The sequence below is a fragment of the Oncorhynchus gorbuscha genome, unplaced genomic scaffold (genome assembly GCF_021184085.1).
Source record: "Oncorhynchus gorbuscha isolate QuinsamMale2020 ecotype Even-year unplaced genomic scaffold, OgorEven_v1.0 Un_scaffold_1144, whole genome shotgun sequence".
Taxonomy (NCBI): Eukaryota; Metazoa; Chordata; class Actinopteri; order Salmoniformes; family Salmonidae; genus Oncorhynchus; species Oncorhynchus gorbuscha.
Genome location: NW_025746012.1, coordinates 9,118 through 31,738, shown reverse-complemented (window position 1 = coordinate 31,738; position 22,621 = coordinate 9,118). Strand labels below are relative to the sequence as shown.

Sequence of the window (22,621 nt, the reverse complement as noted above, 5' to 3'; positions counted from 1 at the left end):
CACGGTACACAATCTATCATGTAAAAGTTCCCTCGCTATAAAGTAGAATTCAGTCTCTGTTAATAATCAGGAAAGAGAATAATATAATAAAGTTATAAAGTAGAGCAGCGAGAGCCACAAGGATACACTAAACTAGTATATATACTGTACTGCGTTGCTTTGGCGGTATGGCGCTTTTCCCTTTTAGCAAGCTGGTAAGTTTTAGCGGTTAGCTTCGATGAAGTGCACTTAAGCATTGTAGCTTAGCGACTTTTGCCGGTGAGTGGAATCTTTATTTGTATTTTTTTCTACACAGAATCCTTCTAGACTTCCGTAGGTTTTATCTAGGTGTTATGAACATCACTACATATAGGTATAATTTACAGCATAAAGCTTAATGTAATACTGAGGGAGGAGCAGCAGTGACATACTGTATGATAATATGTATCGATGGTACCAACTGATCAGCGTGGTGAGTGTCTCTTAGCCTGGAGCATTTTGGCAGAGTGGAGTGTAAAGTGGATATTGGCAGCTTAAAAGGTGCAATCTGTCATTTTTGTTCCCCCAAAGTGCTGCCTGCCTCTGCAATGGTCTGCACTGGTGAATTTTCTAGGCTTTGTATTTTTTTTACTGCTTCTTGGCATATTTTGTAGTACCTCAAGATGCCACTAGGGGAAATGAAAGTTACAGATTGCACCTTTAAATTCACAAGCCTTTGTTAAAAGAACAGGCATCATTTAAGTGAATGAAGAAGACATTATTACAAAGGAAAAGGTCAGTACACCACTAGCAATGTACCAGTCTTCTATAGAACCAACTCTTTTCTCGTAAAGGAAACAGGTATGTGTCAGAGTGTGTGTGTGTTTATGAGAGGGTGCATCTGGACATTCACTGTGTGATAAAGTGTGTGTGTGTTTATGAGAGGGTGCATCTGGACATTCACTGTGTGATAAAGTGTGTGTGTGTGTGTGTGTGTGTGTGAGGTTGGGGAGCCATGAAGGAACCAGCACATTGTGTTCGATTCCTTTTCCTCTATCAGAGGGTTCTAGTGGAAGAACAGAGCAGTGTTCCATTGATAGAACGTTAAAGGGTTCTACTCAGAGAAGGGAGGGAACATGCCCAGATCAGCAAAGTCTTCAATGTTGTAGTTGGCTGTTCCTTGTGTTGGGTCTCCTGCCATCGGCAACATGTCCTACAGAGAGACAGACGGGGAGGGAGAGAGGAAAGGTCAGGATCAGGGACACAGACTTTCATGTGGAGCCATATCAGACAGCACTGTGTACACTGGGCTCAGGCCAGGGAAGGAGAGGAAATAAGCCATTGAAGCCCAGTGTGTCCAAGGTGACCTCTCTTCCTGCCTCTCATACACATTACTGTAGGATATTGGAGCTTGGGATTGGTGTGCATGATACCTGGAAGAGTTAGTGTCTCTCTGTGTTACCTGGAACACTGCTGTCTGGGAGGGATTAGGGTGTGTCTCTGTTACCTGGAACACCGCTGCCTGGGAGGGATTAGGGTGTGTGTTACCTGGAACACCTCTGTCTGGGAGGGGTTAGGGTGTGTGTTACCTGGAACACCTCTGTCTGGGAGGGATTAGGGTGTGTGTTACCTAGAACACCGCTGTCTGGGAGGGGTTAGGGTGTGTGTTACCTGGAACACCTCTGTCTGGGAAGGGTTAGGGTGTGTCTGTTACCTGGAACACCTCTGTCTGGGAAGGGTTAGGGTGTGTCTCTGTTACCTGGAACACCTGTCTGGGAGGGATTAGGGTGTGTCTCTGTTACCTGGAACACCTCTGTCTGGGAGGGATTAGGGTGTGTGTTACCTGGAACACCTGTCTGGGAGTGATTAGGGTGTGTGTTACCTGGAACACCTGTTACCTGGAACACCTCTGTCTGGGAGGGATTAGGGTGTGTCTCTTTTACCTGGAACACCTCTGTCTGGGAGGGGTTAGGGTGTGTGTTACCTGGAACACCTCTGTCTGGGAGGGGTTAGGGTGTGTGTTACCTGGAACACCTCTGTCTGGGAGAGGTTAGGGTGTGTGTTACCTGGAACACCTCTGTCTGGGAGGGGTTAGGGTGTGTCTCTTTTACCTGGAACACCTCTGTCTGGGAGGGGTTAGGGTGTGTGTTACCTGGAACACCTCTGTCTGGGAGGGGTTAGGGTGTGTGTTACCTGGAACACCTCTGTCTGGGAGGGGTTAGGGCGTGTGTTACCTGGAACACCTCTGTCTGGGAGGGATTAGGGTGTGTGTTACCTGGAACACCTCTGTCTGGGAGAGGTTAGGGTGTGTGTTACCTGGAACACCTCTGTCTGGGAGGGGTTAGGGTGTGTGTTACCTGGAACACCTCTGTCTGGGAGGGGTTAGGGCGTGTCTCTGTATAACCTGGAACACCTCTGTCTGGGAGGGGTTAGGGTGTGTCTCTTTTACCTGGAACACCTCTGTCTGGGAGGGGTTAGGGTGTGTGTTACCTGGAACACCTCTGTCTGGGAGGGGTTAGCGTGTGTGTTACCTGGAACACCTCTGTCTGGGAGGGGTTAGGGTGTGTGTTACCTGGAACACCTCTGTCTGGGAGGGGTTAGGGCGTGTCTCTGTATAACCTGGAACATCTCTGTCTGGGAGGGGTTAGGGTGTGTCTCTTTTACCTGGAACACCTCTGTCTGGGAGGGGTTAGGGCGTGTGTTACCTGGAACACCTCTGTCTGGGAGGGATTAGGGTGTGTGTTACCTGGAACACCTCTGTCTGGGAGGGGTTAGGGCGTGTGTTACCTGGAACACCTCTGTCTGGGAGGGATTAGGGTGTGTGTTACCTGGAACACCTCTGTCTGGGAGAGGTTAGGGTGTGTGTTACCTGGAACACCTCTGTCTGGGAGGGGTTAGGGCGTGTGTTACCTGGAACACCTCTGTCTGGGAGGGATTAGGGTGTGTGTTACCTGGAACACCTCTGTCTGGGAGAGGTTAGGGTGTGTGTTACCTGGAACACCTCTGTCTGGGAGGGGTTAGGGTGTGTCTCTTTTACCTGGAACACCTCTGTCTGGGAGGGGTTAGGGTGTGTCTCTTTTACCTGGAACACCTCTGTCTGGGAGGGGTTAGGGTGTGTGTTACCTGGAACACCTCTGTCTGGGAGGGGTTAGGGTGTGTGTTACCTGGAACACCTCTGTCTGGGAGAGGTTAGGGTGTGTGTTACCTGGAACACCTCTGTCTGGGAGGGGTTAGGGTGTGTGTTACCTGGAACACCTCTGTCTGGGAGGGGTTAGGGCGTGTCTCTGTATAACCTGGAACACCTCTGTCTGGGAGGGGTTCGGGTGTGTCTCTGTTACCTGGAACACCTCTGTCTGGGAGGGGTTAGGGCGTGTCTCTGTATAACCTGGAACACCTCTGTCTGGGAGGGGTTAGGGCGTGTCTCTGTATAACCTGGAACACCTCTGTCTGGGAGGGGTTAGGGCGTGTCTCTGTATAACCTGGAACACCTCTGTCTGGGAGGGGTTAGGGTGTGTTACCTGGAACACCTCTGTCTGGGAGGGGTTGGGGTGAGAGTGTGGCTCTCCTCCCTGTTGGCCATGGTGCTGGTTCTGCCATTGGGACCAGACCTCACTGGGCCGACCCTGAAACTGACCCCCACTCTGACTGCCCTCTCCTGACACATCTAGAGAGAGAGAGAGAGGGAGGAGAGAGGGGGAGGAGGAGGGAGAAAGAAGAGAGGTAGGAGGAGGGGGGAGGGAGGGAGGAGGAGAAAGAAGAGAGGTAGGAGGAGGAGAAAGAAGAAAGGTAGAGGGAGAGGGAGGAGGGGAGGAGGAGAAAGAAGAGAGGTAGGAGGAGGAGAAAGAAGAAAGGTAGAAGGAGAGGGAGGAGGGGAGGAGGAGAAAGAAGAGAAGTAGGAGGAGGGGGAGGTAGGGAGGAGGAGAAATAAGAAAGGTAGAAGGAGAGGGAGGAGGGGAGGAGGAGAAATAAGAGAAGGAGGAGGAGGTGGAAGGGGGAGGAGAGGGAGGAGGGAAGAGGGGGAGGAGGGAGAGGGAGGAGGAGAAAGAAGAGAGGTAGGAGGAGAGGGAGGAGGGGGAGAGGGAGGAGAGAAGGGGAGGAGAGGGGGAGGAGGAGAAAGTAGAGAGGCAGGAGGAGAGGGGAGAGGGAGGAGGGGTGAGGAGAGAAGGGGAGAAGGGGAGGAGAGGGGGAGGAGGAGGAGGAGGGAGGAGGAGAAACACAGTGAGCAGTCAGCAACACATTGTGTAAGTGTGAGGTGACCCTTCACCACCTTTGGTGTTCAGATAGAATACAGTCATCAATGTTCTCTGTTCTCTACAGGCCCAACACTAATACATGTCTACATGCCAAATGGCCCCCTGTCCCCTATATAGTGCTATATATAGACAGCCCTGATCAAAAGTAGTCCTCTCCCCCAGGGGAGGTTAGAGATGCTGTTAGGAATGTTTCTGGAGAGCTGGATGCCAGCACCAACATGCAGGTCTGCATTCATGTATATAGACATGTACTTTACACAACACACACACACACACACACACACACACACACACACACACACACACACACACACACACACACACACACACACACACACACACACACACACACACACACACACACACACACACACACACACACACACACACACACACACACACACACACACACACACCTCCCTACCCCATAAATAAAACGCCTACATACCACAACAGGGGAAAGTGATGCAGTAGCTAGTAAGGCTGTAAAACCAATGTTTTATCTTGCTGACATCATAAACAGCTTTGAAGTCTTGACCTGACTAGTTAATAAATCCTTATCTGAGAGGATCAGAGGGAAGAGCCACGCGCTGTTGGCTTCCTAGAGAGACATGTCATTTATCAAATACAAATCAGTGTTTGGGGTGTGTTTGTGTTCCTGTACCACTAACGAGGAAGACATCCTACTTATAAATGTATTGATCTGCTGAGTGTACCCAAGGTGTCTGATATTTCACCGAGGTGTTCCTAACCAACAATACCTGTATAAACACCATGAAGTCTAACCACTGCACAGAGACATGACTGTAGAAACACCATGAAGTCTAACCACTGCACAGAGACACAGACCATGAAGTGATATAACACCAGTCTAACCACTGCACAGAGACACAGACCATGAAGTGATATAACACCAGTCTAACCACTGCACAGAGACACAGACCATGAAGTGATATAACACCAGTCTAACCACTGCACAGAGACACAGACCATGAAGTGATATAACACCAGTCTAACCACTGCACAGAGACACAGACCATGAAGTGGTATAACACCAGTCTAACCACTGCACAGAGACACAGACCATGAAGTGGTATAACACCAGTCTAACCACTGCACAGAGACACAGACCATGAAGTGATATAACACCAGTCTAACCACTGCACAGAGACACAGACCATGAAGTGATATAACACCAGTCTAACCACTGCACAGAGACACAGACCATGAAGTGATATAACACCAGTCTAACCACTGCACAGAGACACAGACCATGAAGTGGTATAACACCAGTCTAACCACTGCACAGAGACACAGACCATGAAGTGATATAACACCAGTCTAACCACTGCACAGAGACACAGACCATGAAGTGATATAACACCAGTCTAACCACTGCACAGAGACACAGACCTAGCTGGGCCTCCCTATTGGGACCCTAGTACGTACAGTTGATCTACTTTGTGTATGACACAAGTCATTTTTCCAACAATGTTTACAGACAGATTATTTCACTTATAATTCACTGTATCACAATTCCAGTGGGTCAGAAGTTTACATACACTAAGCTGACTGTGCCTTTACAAAGCTTGGAAAATTCCAGAAAAGGATGTCATGGCTTTAGAAGCTTCTGATAGGTTAATTGACATAATTTCAGTCAATTGGAGGTGTACCTGTGGATGCATTTCAAGGCCTGCCTTCAAATAAAGTGCCTCTTTGCTTGTAGGCCTGGGTAATAAACTGAGTTATGTGGTATGATGTATTGGGGGCATGTAAGTTACATGTTCCTCCAAGATGGAATATTAAAGACAGGGAGATATCTAAGTTACATGTTCCTCTAAGATGGAATATTAAAGACAGGGAGATATCTCAGTTACATGTTCCTCCAAGATGGAATATTAAAGACAGGGAGATATCTCAGTTACATGTTCCTCCAAGATGGAATATTAAAAACAGGGAGATATCTAAGTTACATGGTCCTCCAGTCCGTGCGCGTGTATGCGAACACACACGCACACGGACTGCTACTCGCACGTGCTCACACACACACACATCTATGGATGCATGCACACACACAGAGCATTGAGGAGTGGCCTGGCTGTGTCCCACTGTGATGACCTCACACACAGATCATTGAGGAGCGACTGTGTCCCACTGTGATGACCTTACACACAGAGCATCGAGGAGCGACTGTGTCCCACTGTGATGACCTCACACACAGAGCATTGAGGAGTGGCCTGGCTGTGTCCCACTGTGATGACCTCACACACAGAGCATTGAGGAGCGGCTGTGTCCCACTGTGATGACCTCACACACAGAGCATTGAGGAGTGGCCTGGCTGTGTCCCACTGTGATGACCTCACACACAGATCATTGAGGAGCGACTGTGTCCCACTGTGATGACCTTACACACAGAGCATCGAGGAGCGACTGTGTCCCACTGTGATGACCTCACACACAGACCATTGAGGAGTGGCCTGGCTGTGTCCCACTGTGATGACCTCACACACAGAGCATTGAGGAGTGGAGTGGCCTGGCTGTGTCCCACTGTGATGACCTCACACACAGAGCATTGAGGAGCGGCTGTGTCCCACTGTGATGACCTCACACACAGAGCATTGAGGAGCGGCTGTGTCCCACTGTGATGACCTCACACACAGACCATTGAGGAGCGGCTGTGTCCCACTGTGATGACCTCACACACAGAGCATTGAGGAGTGGCCTGGCTGTGTCCCACTGTGATGACCTCACACACAGACCATTGAGGAGTGGCCTGGCTGTGTCCCACTGTGATGACCTCACACACAGAGCATTGAGGAGTGGAGTGGCCTGGCTGTGTCCCACTGTGATGACCTCACACACAGAGCATTGAGGAGCGGCTGTGTCCCACTGTGATGACCTCACACACAGAGCATTGAGGAGCGGCTGTGTCCCACTGTGATGACCTCACACACAGACCATTGAGGAGCCACTGTGTCCCACTGTGATGACCTTACACACAGAGCATTGAGGAGCGGCTGTGTCCCACTGTGATGACCTCACACACTCTCACAAGTGAGAAACACAGCAGCAGTCGTTCCACTTCATTTCCTCTCTCCTCTCTACAGACAGACACATACTGAGCCAGACAGATACACAGGGAGACAAATACTGTCTGGTGCACTAACACACTGCATGACACCCTGTAGGGGGATGATTTCCGAGCTATGAGTTCTCTCTGTGTGTGTGTGTGTGTGTGTGTGTGTGTATATGAGTGGGGGGTCTCTCCATATTAAACAGTGGATTGATAAGCTCTACAATATATCCCCTAGCATAACTCATATCCTGCTGCTGAGAGAGATGACCATAAACACACTCCTTAGCACACGGAACCTTGACAGCTTATTGCCGTAAATAATGAGGGAGGGAGGAACGCGGGCAGAAAAAAAGGAGGAGAGGAACGATTAGTCAGATGAGCGGAGGGATGATTGTTTGTTTATAGAAGGGAAACAAATCGGTAAATGACTGACAAAGTAAACAAACGCAACAATAAAGGGAAATGACAAAACACACAACGACAGAGGAAATGAGAAGTGCTGAGAAACAGATCGGCTGTAATTCACTTCTATTTCTTAATATCTCTCCTCACCTCTGTCTCTGCACCAAGACTAGCCCGGAGGAGAGAGACAGAAAGAGACAGAAGGACAAAGGGAGAGTATGTGTGTTAGAAGGATAGAGGACTAGTCCATTAGTGTAATGATTGTCCATTAAAAGCTCATCAGATGGTCATGGATAGACCAGACACCCATTTCCCCCAGCTGAGAGAGATTGAGAAAAAGACAGGAGAGAGAGAAAGAGGGAGGAGAGAGAAAGAGGGAGGAGAGAGAAAGAGGGAGGAGAGAGAAAGAGGGAGGAGAGAGAAAGAGGGAGGAGAGAGAAAGAGAGGACAAAGAAATAGGGAGGGAGAGACAGAGAGGATAGAGAGACAGAGAGGATAGAGAGACAGAGAGGATAGAGAGACAGAGAGGATAGAGAGACAGAGAGGATAGAGAGACAGAGAGGATAGAGAGACAGAGAGGACAGAGGAGAGAGAGACACAGATCTATGATGCCCTGAGATGTGCCACTACTACTAATACATTCTAATCCACTATTTAAATGCACAAGCTAGATGTTCTGCCCCAACAGTAAAGTATAGCCTGGACAGATTCTGGACGACTGAGGGGGAGAGATTTATGAAAGTGCTGCCGTCTGTTCTACTCCATTTTTAATGTCTCATATGTAACGACAGCAACATCTGTCATCAAAAACACTCTGCTTTCCCCTGTAGCTGCTGAATATCTGCTGTGGACTGCATTCCTCTTGGTTGGACTGCAAGGCAACCCCAGCACATAGTACGTTTAACTTTGACCTTTAACCTCTACCCTATGAATGACTAGTCCAACGGAGATAGTCAGTGCACAGCCCACATGGAGAGGTTTAGGTATGTGGAGATGGTACATTGCTAAAACATGACCTCACTTTACATAACATATCCCAAAAGACAAGGACGTACACTGTTCTGTCAACACTTCACTTCTAAAATCACCCTAAAGGATATGTTCACAATGTTTTCACATTCCTGTGTGTGTGTGTGTGTGTGTGTGTGTGTGTGTGTGTGTGTGTGTGTGTGTGTGTGTGTGTGTGTGTGTGTGTGTGTGTGTGTGTGTGTGTGTGTGTACAAATATGTTTGGGTAACCTGATTTGGCCTGGGATCCTCTCACCCGATCTGAAGTCATGGGATGAAAGGGGTAATGGCTGTGTGTGTGTGTTAAACGCGGTGTGTGTGTGTTAAACGTGGTGTGTGTGTGTGTGTTAAACGTGGTGTGTGTGTGTGTTAAACGCTGTGTGTGTGTGTTAAACGTGGTGTGTGTGTGTGTGTTAAACGCGGTGTGTGTGTGTGTGTTAAACGCGGTGTGTGTGTGTGTGTTAAACATGCTGTGTGTGTTAAACATGCTGTGTGTGTGTTAAACGTGCTGTGTGTGTTAAACGTGCTGTGTGTGTGTGTGTGTTAAACGTGCTGTGTGTGTGTTAAACGTGCTGTGTGTGTTAAACGCGGTGTGTGTGTGTGTGTTAAACATGCTGTGTGTGTGTGTTAAACATGCTGTGTGTGTGTTAAATGTGCTGTGTGTGTGTTAAACATGCTGTGTGTGTGTGTGTGTTAAACGTGGTGGGTGTGTTAAACGTGCTGTGTGTGTGTGTTAAACATGCTGTGTGTGTGTTAAACATGCTGTGTGTGTGTGTTAAACGTGGTGTGTGTGTGTTAAACGTGCTGTGTGTGTGTGTTAAACGTGCTGTGTGTGTGTTAAACATGCTGTGTGTGTGTTAAACATGCTGTGTGTGTGTTAAACATGCTGTGTGTGTGTGTTAAACGTGCTGTGTGTGTGTTAAACATGCTGTGTGTGTGTTAAACATGCTGTGTGTGTGTGTTAAACGTGGTGTGTGTGTGTGTTAAACGTGGTGTGTGTGTGTTAAACGTGCTGTGTGTGTGTGTGTGTGTGTGTGTTAAACGTGGTGTGTGTGTGTTAAACATGCTGTGTGTGTGTGTGTGTTAAACGTGCTGTGTGTGTGTGTTAAACGTGGTGTGTGTGTGTTAAACGTGCTGTGTGTGTGTGTGTGTGTGTGTGTGTGTTAAACGTGGTGTGTGTGTGTTAAACATGCTGTGTGTGTGTGTGTGTTAAACGTGGTGGGTGTGTGTGTGTGTTAAACGTGGTGTGTGTGTGTTAAACGTGCTGTGTGTGTGTGTGTTAAACGTGGTGTGTGTGTGTTAAACATGCTGTGTGTGTGTGTGTGTGTGTTAAACGTGGTGGGTGTGTGTGTGTGTTAAACCTGTTGGGTGTGTGTGTGTGTTAAACGTGCTGTGTGTGTGTGTTAAACGTGGTGTGTGTGTGTGTGTTAAACATGCTGTGTGTGTGTTAAACGTGCTGTGTGTGTGTGTGTGTTAAACGTGCTGTGTGTGTGTGTTAAACGTGGTGTGTGTGTTAAACGCGGTGTGTGTGTGTGTTAAACGTGCTGTGTGTGTGTGTTAAACGTGGTGTGTGTGTGTGTTAAACGTGCTGTGTGTGTGTGTGTTAAACGTGGTGTGTGTGTGTTAAACGTGGTGTGTGTGTGTGTGTGTGTTAAACGTGGTGGGTGTGTTAAACATGCTGTGTGTGTGTGTTAAACATGCTGTGTGTGTGTGTTAAACGTGGTGTGTGTGTGTTAAACATTCTGTGTGTGTGTGTGTGTTAAACATGCTGTGTGTGTGTGTGTTAAACGTGGTGTGGGTGTGTTAAACATGCTGTGTGTGTGTGTGTGTGTGTGTTAAACGTGGTGGATGTGTGTGTGTTAAACTTGGTGTGTGTGTGTGTTAAACGTGGTTGGTGTGTGTGTGTGTTAAACGTGGTGTGTGTGTGTGTTAAACTTGGTGTGTGTGTGTTAAACATGCTGTGTGTGTGTGTTAAACGTGGTGGATGTGTTAAACGTGGTGGGTGTGTGTGTGTGTGTGTTAAACGTGGTGTGTGTGCGTTAAACGTGGTGTGTGTGTTAAACGCGGTGTGTGTGTGTGTTAAACGTGGTGTGTGTGTGTGTGTTAAACGTGCTGTGTGTGTGTGTGTTAAACGTGGTGTGTGTGTGTGTTAAACGTGCTGTGTGTGTGTGTGTTAAACGTGCTGTGTTGTGTGTTAAATGTGCTGTGTGTGTGTGTTAAACGCGGTGTGTGTGTTAAACGCGGTGTGTGTGTTAAACGCGGTGTGTGTGTGTGTTAAACGTGCTGTGTGTGTGTGTGTGTGTTAAACGTGGTGTGTGTGTGTGTGTTTAATATACGTAAAGCAGATTCAGCCAGTGAAGTGTTAAGAGGAGAGAAACACACACACACACACACACACACACACACACACACACACACACACACACACACACACACACACACACACACACACACACACACACACACACACACACACACACACACACACACACACACACACACACACACACACACACACACACACACACACACACACACACACACACACACACAGGCTATGAGGACAAGAACAGACATTTCCAATTCCTACTATTTTCTGTATTTTTCAAGAGAACACTGTGAAAGCCTCAACATGAACCCAAGCGGCCAATCATGAAAGATACAGGCTGTCCCAGGCTTTGAATTCAACTCCTCAGAGAAGAGTCAGGTGTGCAAGTGCTTGGCAGGAACAAAGACTGCACCAAAACCTGTAGGTTAGGACCCAGGTTTGTAGGTTATGACCCAGGTTTGTAGCTTAGGGCCCAGGTTTGTAGGTTAGGACCCAGGTTTGTAGGTTAGGACCCAGGTTTGTAGGTTAGGACCGAGGTTTGTAGGTTAGGACCCAGGTTTGTAGGTTAGGGCCCAGGTTTGTAGGTTAGGACCCAGGTTTGTAGGTTAGGACCCAGGTTTGTAGGTTAGGACCCAGGTTTGTAGGTTAGGGCCCAGGTTTGTAGGTTAGGACCCAGGTTTGTAGGTTAGGACCCAGGTTTGTAGGTTAGGACCCAGGTTTGGTTAAGTAACTTTTTTCAATTACAGGCTCAAAATGGCCAGAAACAAAGAACTTTCTTCTGAAACGTGTCAGTCTATTCCTGTTCTGTGAAATGACGGCTATTCCATGTGAGAAATTGCCAAGGAACTGAAGATCTCGTACAACGCTGTGTACTAATCCCTTCACATAACAGCGAAAACTGTCTCTAACCAGAATAGAAAGAGGAGTGGGAGGCCCCGGTACACAACATAGCAAGAGGACAAGTACATTAGTGTGTCTAGTTTGAGAAACAAACGCCTCACAAGTCCTCAACTGGCAGCTTCATTAAATAGTACCCACAAAACCCCCGTCTCAACGTCAACAGTGAAGAGGCTCCTACACCTGCATTGCTTGCTGTTTGGGGTTTTAGGCTGTGTTTCTGTACAGCACTTTGAGATATAAGCTGATGTACGAAGGGCTAGATAAATACATTTGATTTGATTTGCACTCCGTGACGCTGGCCTTCTAGGCAGAGTTCCTCTGTCCAGTCTCAACGTCAACAGTGAAGAGGCAACTCAGTGACGCTGGCCTTCCAGGCAGAGTTCCTCTGTCCAGTCTCAACGTCAACAGTGAAGAGGCAACTCCGTGACGCTGGCCTTCTAGGCAGAGTTCCTCTGTCCAGTCTCAACGTCAACAGTGAAGAGGCAACTCCGTGACGCTGGCCTTCTAGGCAGAGTTCCTCTGTCCAGTCTCAACGTCAACAGTGAAGAGGCAACTCCGTGACGCTGGCCTTCTAGGCAGAGTTCCTCTGTCCAGTCTCAACGTCAACAGTGAAGAGGCAACTCCGTGATGCTGGCCTTCCAGGCAGAGTTCCTCTGTCCAGTCTCAACGTCAACAGTGAAGAGGCAACTCCGTGACGCTGGCCTTCTAGGCAGAGTTCCTCTGTCCAGTCTCAACGTCAACAGTGAAGAGGCAACTCCGTGACGTTGGCCTTCTAGGCAGAGTTCCTCCGTGTCTGTGTTCTTTTGACCATCTTAATCTTTTATTTTTATTGGCCAGTCTGAGATATGGCTTTTTCTTTGCAACTCTGCCTAGAAAGCCAGCATTCCAGAGTATGTATACACACATACACACACACACACGCTTTGATGTTATCACTGATCAAACATGATTGGATAAATCCTGGAAGAGAATGAGACAAACATCTTTTTGATGGAATGCTTTGCTGTGATTGGCTGGTGCTTACCGAACGCCGTGCTCCGGTTGGCCAGTCCAGAGTAGGCATTGCCGCTGGGCGATGAGGTGGCAGGGGAGGACAGGGGGCTATAGGAAGATGGGTCTCCTTGGTAACTGTGGCCGGAGCCTATCCCAAACGGACTGGACTGGGCCTTAGTGGACTGGATAGAGAGAGAGAGAGAAGGAAATAGAGTTGAGTGTGTGTGTTTTACTAGACTAGCAGAGAGACGTGTGTGTTTTACTAGACTAGCAGAGAGACGTGTGTGTTTTACTAGACTAGTAGAGAGACGTGTGTGTTTTACTAGACTAGCAGAGAGACGTGTGTGTTATACTAGACTAGCAGAGAGACGTGTGTGTTTTACTAGACTAGCAGAGAGACGTGTGTGTTTTACTAGACTAGCAGAGAGACGTGTGTGTTGTACTAGACTAGCAGAGAGACGTGTGTGTTGTACTAGACTAGCAGAGAGACGTGTGTGTTGTACTAGACTAGCAGAGAGACGTGTGTGTTTTACTAGACTAGCAGAGAGACGTGTGTGTTTTACTAGACTAGCAGAGAGACGTGTGTGTTTTACTAGACTAGCAGAGAGACGTGTGTGTTGTACTAGACTAGCAGAGAGACGTGTGTGTTTTACTAGACTAGCAGAGAGATGTGTGTGTTTTACTAGACTAGCAGAGAGACGTGTGTGTTTTACTAGACTAGCAGAGAGACGTGTGTGTTTTACTAGACTAGCAGAGAGACGTGTGTGTTGTACTAGACTAGCAGAGAGAGACGTGTGTGTTTTACTAGACTAGCAGAGAGACGTGTGTGTTGTACTAGACTAGCAGAGAGACGTGTGTGTTTTACTAGACTAGCAGAGAGACGTGTGTGTTGTACTAGACTAGCAGAGAGAGACGTGTGTGTTTTACTAGACTAGCAGAGAGACGTGTGTGTTTTACTAGACTAGCAGAGAGACGTGTGTGTTTTACTAGACTAGCAGAGAGACGTGTGTGTTTTACTAGACTAGCAGAGAGACGTGTGTGTTGTACTAGACTAGCAGAGAGAGACGTGTGTGTTTTACTAGACTAGCAGAGAGACGTGTGTGTTGTACTAGACTAGCAGAGAGAGACGTGTGTGTTTTACTAGACTAGCATAGAGAAGTGTGTGTTGTACTAGACTAGCAGAGAGACATGTGTGTTTTACTAGACTAGCAGAGAGACGTGTGTGTTGTACTAGACTAGCAGAGAGAAGTGTGTGTTGTACTAGACTAGCAGAGAGACGTGTGTGTTTTACTAGACTAGCATAGAGACGTGTGTGTTTTACTAGACTAGCAGAGAGACGTGTGTGTTTTACTAGACTAGCAGAGAGACGTGTGTGTTGTACTAGACTAGCAGAGAGACGTGTGTGTTTTACTAGACTAGCAGAGAGACGTGTGTGTTGTACTAGACTAGCAGAAAGATGTGTGTTTTACTAGACTAGCAGAGAGACGTGTGTGTTTTACTAGACTAGCAGAGAGATGTGTGTGTTGTACTAGACTAGCAGAGAGACGTGTGTGTTTTAATAGACAAGCGGAGAGACGTGTGTGTTTTACTAGACTAGCAGAGAGACGTGTGTGTTTTACTAGACTAGCAGAGAGACGTGTGTGTTTTACTAGACTAGCAGAGAGACGTATGTGTGTTTTACTAGACTAGCAGAGAGACGTATGTGTGTTTTACTAGACTAGCAGAGAGACGTGTGTGTTGTACTAGACTAGCAGAGAGACGTGTGTGTTTTACTAGACTAGCAGAGAGACGTGTGTGTTGTACTAGACTAGCAGAAAGATGTGTGTTTTACTAGACTAGCAGAGAGACGTGTGTGTTTTACTAGACTAGCAGAGAGATGTGTGTGTTGTACTAGACTAGCAGAGAGACGTGTGTGTTTTAATAGACAAGCAGAGAGACGTGTGTGTTTTACTAGACTAGCAGAGAGACGTGTGTGTTTTACTAGACTAGCAGAGAGACGTGTGTGTTTTACTAGACTAGCAGAGAGACGTATGTGTGTTTTACTAGACTAGCAGAGAGACGTATGTGTGTTTTACTAGACTAGCAGAGAGACGTGTGTGTTTTACTAGACTAGCAGAGAGACGTGTGTGTTTTACTAGACTAGCAGAGAGACGTGTGTGTTTTACTAGACTAGCAGAGAGACGTGTGTGTTTTACTAGACTAGCAGAGAGACGTGTGTGTTTTACTAGACTAGCAAGAGAGACGTGTGTGTTTTACTAGACTAGCAGAGAGACGTGTGTGTTTTACTAGACTAGCAGAGAGACGTGTGTGTTTTACTAGACTAGCAGAGAGACGTGTGTGTTGTACTAGACTAGCAGAGAGACGTGTGTGTTTTACTAGACTAGCAGAGAGACGTGTGTGTTTTACTAGACTAGCAGAGAGACGTGTGTGTTTTACTAGACTAGCAGAGAGACGTGTGTGTTTTACTAGACTAGCAGAGAGACGTGTGTGTTTTACTAGACTAGCAGAGAGACGTGTGTGTTTTACTAGACTAGCAGAGAGACGTGTGTGTTTTACTAGACTAGCAGAGAGACGTGTGTGTTTTACTAGACTAGCAGAGAGACGTGTGTGTTTTACTAGACTAGCAGAGAGACGTATGTGTGTGTGTGTTACTGGTGTAGGTTGAGAAGACAAATGAGCCTGCTAAACACCATATGCTCAACACACACGCATGTCTTGTGGTCCGATATGCAGATCAGAGAAAACACACCCACACCCACACACCCACACACCCACACACCCACACACACACACACACACACACACACACACACACACACACACACACACACACACACACACACACACACACCATTACCAGGCTCTGCTGATGAGATTCACTGAAGCGAGGAGAAAGAGAGAGAGAATCTGCATAGCGACCAATGAAACGCATTTCATTAGAAATGCTAATGATGCTATTGGCTAGCAGTAGAGGATTCCTGTTGTCAACCAAAGCAGAGGTGCCTACATTCTGTAGTAGTTATGGGAGTCAGTGTGTGATCAGCGTGTCGTCTGCCTGACTAGAAAACACCTACAACACCTAGGCATTAGATCTGGAATGGAACCAAGTCTGGAGTGATTCTACAGATATTTATACAGTTTCGGATTTCTGTATTCTGTCTGACTCTACTCACAACACAAATCATCTCTGCTACATGTCCAGGTCTGTGTGTTTTACCTGGCCTGAGAAGGTAGGGTCTGTTGTTAGTCCTGTGTGTGAGAGACCTGGCCTGAGAAGGTAGGGTCTGTTGTTAGTCCTGTGTGTGAGAGACCTGGCCTGAGAAGGTAGGGTCTGTTGTTAGTCCTGTGTGTGAGAGACCTGGCCTGAGAAGGTAGGGTCTGTTGTTAGTCCTGTGTGTGAGAGACCTGGCCTGAGAAGGTAGGTTCTGTTGTTAGTCCTGTGTGTGAGAGACCTGGCCTGAGAAGGTAGGGTCTGTTGTTAGTCCTGTGTGTGAGAGACCTGACCTGAGAAGGTAGGGTCTGTTGTTAGTCCTGTGTGTGAGAGACCTGGCCTGAGAAGGTAGGTTCTGTTGTTAGTCCTGTGTGTGAGAGACCTGGCCTGAGAAGGTAGGGTCTGTTGTTAGTCCTGTGTGTGAGAGACCTGACCTGAGAAGGTAGGGTCTGTTGTTAGTCCTGTGTGTGAGAGACCTGGCCTGAGAAGGTAGGGTCTGTTGTTAGTCCTGTGTGTGAGAGACCTGGCCTGAGAAGGTAGGGTCTGTTGTTAGTCCTGTGTGTGAGAGACCTGGCCTGAGAAGGTAGGGTCTGTTGTTAGTCCTGTGTGTGTTTTACCTGGCCTGAGAAGGTAGGGTCTGTTGTTAGTCCTGTGTGTGAGAGACCTGGCCTGAGAAGGTAGGGTCTGTTGTTAGTCCTGTGTGTGTTTTACCTGGCCTGAGAAGGTAGGGTCTGTTGTTAGTCCTGTGTGTGTTTTACCTGACCTGAGAAGGTAGGGTCTGTTGTTAGTCCTGCGTGTGAGAGACCTGGCCTGAGAAGGTAGGGTCTGTTGTTAGTCCTGCGTGTGAGAGACCTGGCCTGAGAAGGTAGGGTCTGTTGTTAGTCCTGCGTGTGAGAGACCTGGCCTGAGAAGGTAGAGTCTGTTGTTTGTCCTGTGTGTGTGTGTGTGTGTGTACCTGGCCAGAGAACGGGGGTCTGTTGCCAGTCCAGGCCACCTGTCCTGGGTTGAGCTGTCTGGAGATCTGAGCTAGGTTCTGATTGGACGATCCCGACGGCTGGATATCGTTCACCCCTGGGACATGGATCACTGAGGAGCTGTGTAAAACACACAGACAGACAGACAGCATTCCAAGTAAATGTGTGACATGAGAGCCTTTAAATAGACCCCATGCAGACGGTCATATTTAGTTTATACTTTAACAACACATTTAACTGTTCACATCTGTCAACTCTAGTCTGCTCAGTTGTTCAACCATCACCTGAGGCCCTGTCTTTCCCCACGGCTTTCAACTTTAAACACACACGCGAATGTGCTTGCATGCACGTACACACAGACCCACACACAACCCACAGAGACCCACACAGACAGACAGAGAGGTGTACCTGAAGCTCTTGGCAGAGTGTCCGGGCTGGAAGGGAGAGTTCTGGGAGTAGAGCTGCTGACCTCCCGCTGTAGACGAAGGAACCATCATCTTCTTCTCACCAGCTGGAACCACACAATACACACACCGTTTATAGAGATATATAGAGGGAGAGACACAATACACACACTGTTTATAGAGATATATAGAGGGAGAGACACAATACACACACTGTTTATAGAGATATATAGAGGGAGAGACACAATACACACACTGTTTATAGAGATATATAGAGGGAGAGACACAATACACACACCGTTTATAGAGATATATAGAGGGAGAGACACAATACACACACCGTTTATAGAGATATATAGAGGAGAGACACAATACACACACCGTTTATAGAGATATATAGAGGGAGAGACACAATACACACACCGTTTATAGAGATATATAGAGGGAGAGACACAATACACACACTGTTTATAGAGATATATAGAGGGAGAGACACAATACACACACCGTTTATAGAGATATATAGAGGGAGAGACACAATACACACACCGTTTATAGAGATATATAGAGGGTGAGACACAATACACACACTGTTTATAGAGATATATAGAGGGAGAGACACAATACACACACTGTTTATAGAGATATATAGAGGGAGAGACACAATACACACACTGTTTATAGAGATATATAGAGGGAGAGACACAATACACACACCGTTTATAGAGATATATAGAGGGAGAGACACAATACACACACCGTTTATAGAGATATATAGAGGGAGAGACACAATACACACACCGTTTATAGAGATATATAGAGGGAGAGACACAATACACACACCGTTTATAGAGATATATAGAGGGAGAGACACAATACACACAGCGTTTATAGAGATATATAGAGGGAGAGACACAATACACACAGCGTTTATAGAGATATATAGAGGGAGAGACACAATACACACACCGTTTATAGAGATATATAGAGGGAGAGACACAATACACACACCGTTTATAGAGACATATAGAGGGAGAGACATTCAGAGAAATATATTTAGAAAGAGAGACATTTAGAAAGAGGTAGAGACAGACAAAGAGACATTCAGAGAGGCATACAGAGAGAAAGAAAAACAGAGAGAGGGAGAGACAGAGGGAGAGAGACAGAGAGAGAGAGGGGGAGACAGAGAGTGGAGACAGACAGAGAGCGGGAGAGAGAGAGAGGGAGACAGACAGAGAGGGGGAGACAGAGAGAGAGGGAGAGAGATAGGGAGAGAGAGGGAGACAGACAGAGAGGGAGAGACAGAGAGATAGGGAGGGAGAGGGAGACAGACAGAGAGGAAAAAGAGAGATGGAGGGAGACAGAGAGGGAGAGACAGAGAGAGAGAGAGAAACAGAGAGGGGGAGACAGAGAGAGAGAGGGAAAGAGAGACAGACAGAGAGGAAAAAAGAGAGATGGAGGGAGACAGAGAGGGAGAGACAGAGAGAGAGACAGAGAGGAAAAAAGAGAGATGGAGGGAGACAGAGAGAGAGAGACAGAGAGAGGACACAGACAGAGAGAAGGAGACAGACAGAGAGGAAAAAAGAGAGATGGAGGGAGACAGAGAGGGAGAGACAGAGAGATAGGGAGGGAGACAGAGAGGGGGAGACAGAGAGAGAGGGAGAGAGATAGGGAGAGAGAGGGAGACAGACAGAGAGGAAAAAGAGAGATGGAGGGAGACAGAGAGGGAGAGACAGAGAGAGAGAGAGAAACAGAGAGGGGGAGACAGAGAGAGAGAGGGAAAGAGAGACAGACAGAGAGGAAAAAAGAGAGATGGAGGGAGACAGAGAGGGAGAGACAGAGAGGAAAAAAGAGAGATGGAGGGAGACAGAGAGAGAGAGGGAGAGAGATAGGGAGAGAGAGGGAGACAGACAGAGAGGAAAAAGAGAGATGGAGGGAGACAGAGAGGGAGAGACAGAGAGAGGACACAGACAGAGAGAAGGAGACAGACAGAGAGGAAAAAAGAGAGATGGAGGGAGACAGAGAGGGAGAGACAGAGAGATAGGGAGGGAGACAGAGAGGGAGAGACAGAGAGATAGGGAGGGAGACAGAGAGGGAGAGACAGAGAGATAGGGAGGGAGAGAGACAAACAGAAACATTCAGAGAGAGGGAGAAAGAGCTAAAAATATACCACAGTCAGAGAAAGGGAGGGAATGGAGAGGGAGAGAGAGAGAAAGTTCAGTTCTGATTGAGTTGTGTGGAGGTTGTTTTACATTTATCCCCTGGATGAAAGACCACCATCACAACCAACCGTCTACCATGGGCCTTTCAACACACACTGGCTGATTAACACTTATCAACACACACACACACACACACACACACACACACACACACACACACACACACACACACACACACACACACACACACACACACACACACACACACACACACACACACACACACACACACACACACACACACACACACACACACACACACACACACACACACACACACGACGAGTAGAGGTGAGAAAATAACTAGATGTCGTACAGCCAGAGATGCCGGAGTACATGTCAGCAAAGCGTGGGTCTCTCTCTTGTGAGAACATGGTGTCCGTCTTGTCAGTGTTCTTTCCCGCCTCGTGAACCCCTCCTCCCACACTGGGAACGGGCACCTGGAGGGAGACAGGAGGGAAGGATAACTTCATTTACTAAAACTAACTTGATTTATACAAGGGTGTGAGTATATCCGCCTTGCAAATGTACAGTCAACAGCTAGAAAGAGAGGAGGGAAGGACCTCTTCACTTAATGAAACCCTAGAAACTGATGTACAGTCAACAGCTAGAAAGAGAGGAGGGAAGGACCTCTTTCTTCACTTAATGAAACCCTAGAAACTGATGTACAGTCAACAGCTAGAAAGAGAGGAGGGAAGGACCTCTTCACTTAATGAAACCCTAGAAACTGATGTACAGTCAACAGCTAGAAAGAGAGGAGGGAAGGACCTCTTCACTTAATGAAACCCTAGAAACTGATGTACAGTCAACAGCTAGAAAGAGAGGAGGGAAGGACCTCTTCACTTAATGAAACCCTAGAAACTGATGTACAGTCAACAGCTAGAAAGAGAGGAGGGAAGGACCTCTTCACTTAATGAAACCCTAGAAACTGATGTACAGTCAACAGCTAGAAAGAGAGGAGGGAAGGACCTCTTCACTTAATGAAACCCTAGAAACTGATGTACAGTCAACAGCTAGAAAGAGAGGAGGGAAGGACCTCTTTCTTCACTTAATGAAACCCTAGAAACTGATGTACAGTCAACAGCTAGAAAGAGAGGAGGGAAGGACCTCTTCACTTAATGAAACCCTAGAAACTGATGTACAGTCAACAGCTAGAAAGAGAGGAGAAAAGGACCTCTTCACTTAATGAAACCCTAGAAACTGATGTACAGTCAACAGCTAGAAAGAGAGGAGGGAAGGACCTCTTCACTTAATGAAACCCTAGAAACTGATGTACAGTCAACAGCTAGAAAGAGAGGAGGGAAGGACCTCTTCACTTAATGAAACCCTAGAAACTGATGTACAGTCAACAGCTAGAAAGAGAGGAGGGAAGGACCTCTTCACTTAATGAAACCCTAGAAACTGATGTACAGTCAACAGCTAGAAAGAGAGGAGGGAAGGACCTCTTCACTTAATGAAACCCTAGAAACTGATGTACAGTCAACATCTAGAAAGAGAGGAGGGAAGGACCTCTTCACTTAATGAAACCCTAGAAAGTATTTATACAGCAGGATTTGGATCAATTCCATTTGAATTTAGTCAGTTGAGGAGCTAAACTGAAATTCTAATTTCAATGATTTTTTTCCCTCAGACAATCATTGAGGAATAATTCCGTTTCTGTTTACTTCCTGATTTGACTGAATTAAAATGGAATTGACCCCAAGCCTGTTATACAGTTGAGCCTCTTAAATGTCCAATGCAGCCATTTTTCTATAAAAAATTGTCATAAAGAAACAAAAGAGCAATTTCTGTGAAGGGAAAACTGAAAACTAGCTGTTATTGGCAGAGAGGTTTGGAACTCTTTCTTATTGGTCTATTAACTAATTGCCCACCTGGTGATGTTACCAGGCAGACCAAAACTCCATCCCACCAAAAAACAGGCTGAAATTTCAGGCGGTCTTTTCAAATAGCTCTTAACCTAAAAAAGGGCATTATCATAATATTCACAATTTCACAGTATTATTCCAACATCATAGTATGTAAATATATATAAAACAGAGGAAAATCACATTTTTGACTGCACTGGGCCTTTAATGATATACAATGAACAGCTTCAGAAGCTGTCTAGCATGAAAAGCCAGGGGTATGGACAGGTAAGTAAGCTACACTGGGTACAGTGGGTATAGGGAAGACACAATGTGATATGTTGTATTATCAACAGGCAGCTATAGGGGTCCTGTGGGGTACCTGTGATAGGTCGTAGGCTGTCAGGCCGTCTCTCTGATGGACCTCCAGCTCTGCCTGCTGCTGCTGTTGGAGCTGCCTGGAGAACACACACAATGACAACACATTAATACACATTAACACAATACCATCACTTTGATACGTTTCCTCTTTAGACTGTATTATTAGTAACAGATGGTCAAGTTAGTGATACACAATAACAAAACACCAGCATCCGAACATACCAGCCAGATACCACACCTGGCACCCTAACGACTGTAGAACATATCAGCAAGATACCACACCTGGCACCCTAACGGCTGTAGAACATATCAGCAAGATACCACACCTGGCACCCTAACGGCTGTAGAACATATCAGCAAGATACCACACCTGGCACCCTAATGGCTGTAGAACATACCAGCAAGATACCACACCTGGCACCCTAACGGCTGTAGAACAAATCAGAAAGATAACACACCTGGCACCCTAACGGCTGTAGAACAAATCAGCAAGATACCACACCTGGCACCCTAACGGCTGTAGAACAAATCAGCAAGATACCACACCTGGCACCCTAACGGCTGTAGAACAAATCAGAAAGATACCACACCTGGCACCCTAACGGCTGGAGAACATACCAGCAAGATACCACACCTGGCACCCTAACGGCTGTAGAACAAATCAGAA

The 22,621-nt window shown here is 46.9% G+C and overlaps 1 protein-coding gene across 1 annotated transcript; it reads right to left on the bottom strand.

Annotated features, from left to right (window-relative positions):
• Nucleotides 1–545: 545 nt before the first annotated feature.
• On the bottom strand, nucleotides 546–22,093 carry LOC124021620 (aryl hydrocarbon receptor nuclear translocator 2-like). The gene is made up of 7 exons (XM_046336758.1): nucleotides 21,956–22,093; nucleotides 20,046–20,169; nucleotides 17,512–17,614; nucleotides 17,085–17,223; nucleotides 12,950–13,100; nucleotides 3,477–3,622; nucleotides 546–1,171 (listed from the first exon to the last, which is right to left on the bottom strand). The coding sequence occupies exons 1-7, from the start codon at nucleotides 22,067–22,069 to the stop codon at nucleotides 1,073–1,075; spliced, it is 876 nt and encodes a 291-aa protein (XP_046192714.1). The 5' UTR covers nucleotides 22,070–22,093; the 3' UTR covers nucleotides 546–1,072.
• Between the last annotated feature and the right edge of the window lie 528 nt (nucleotides 22,094–22,621).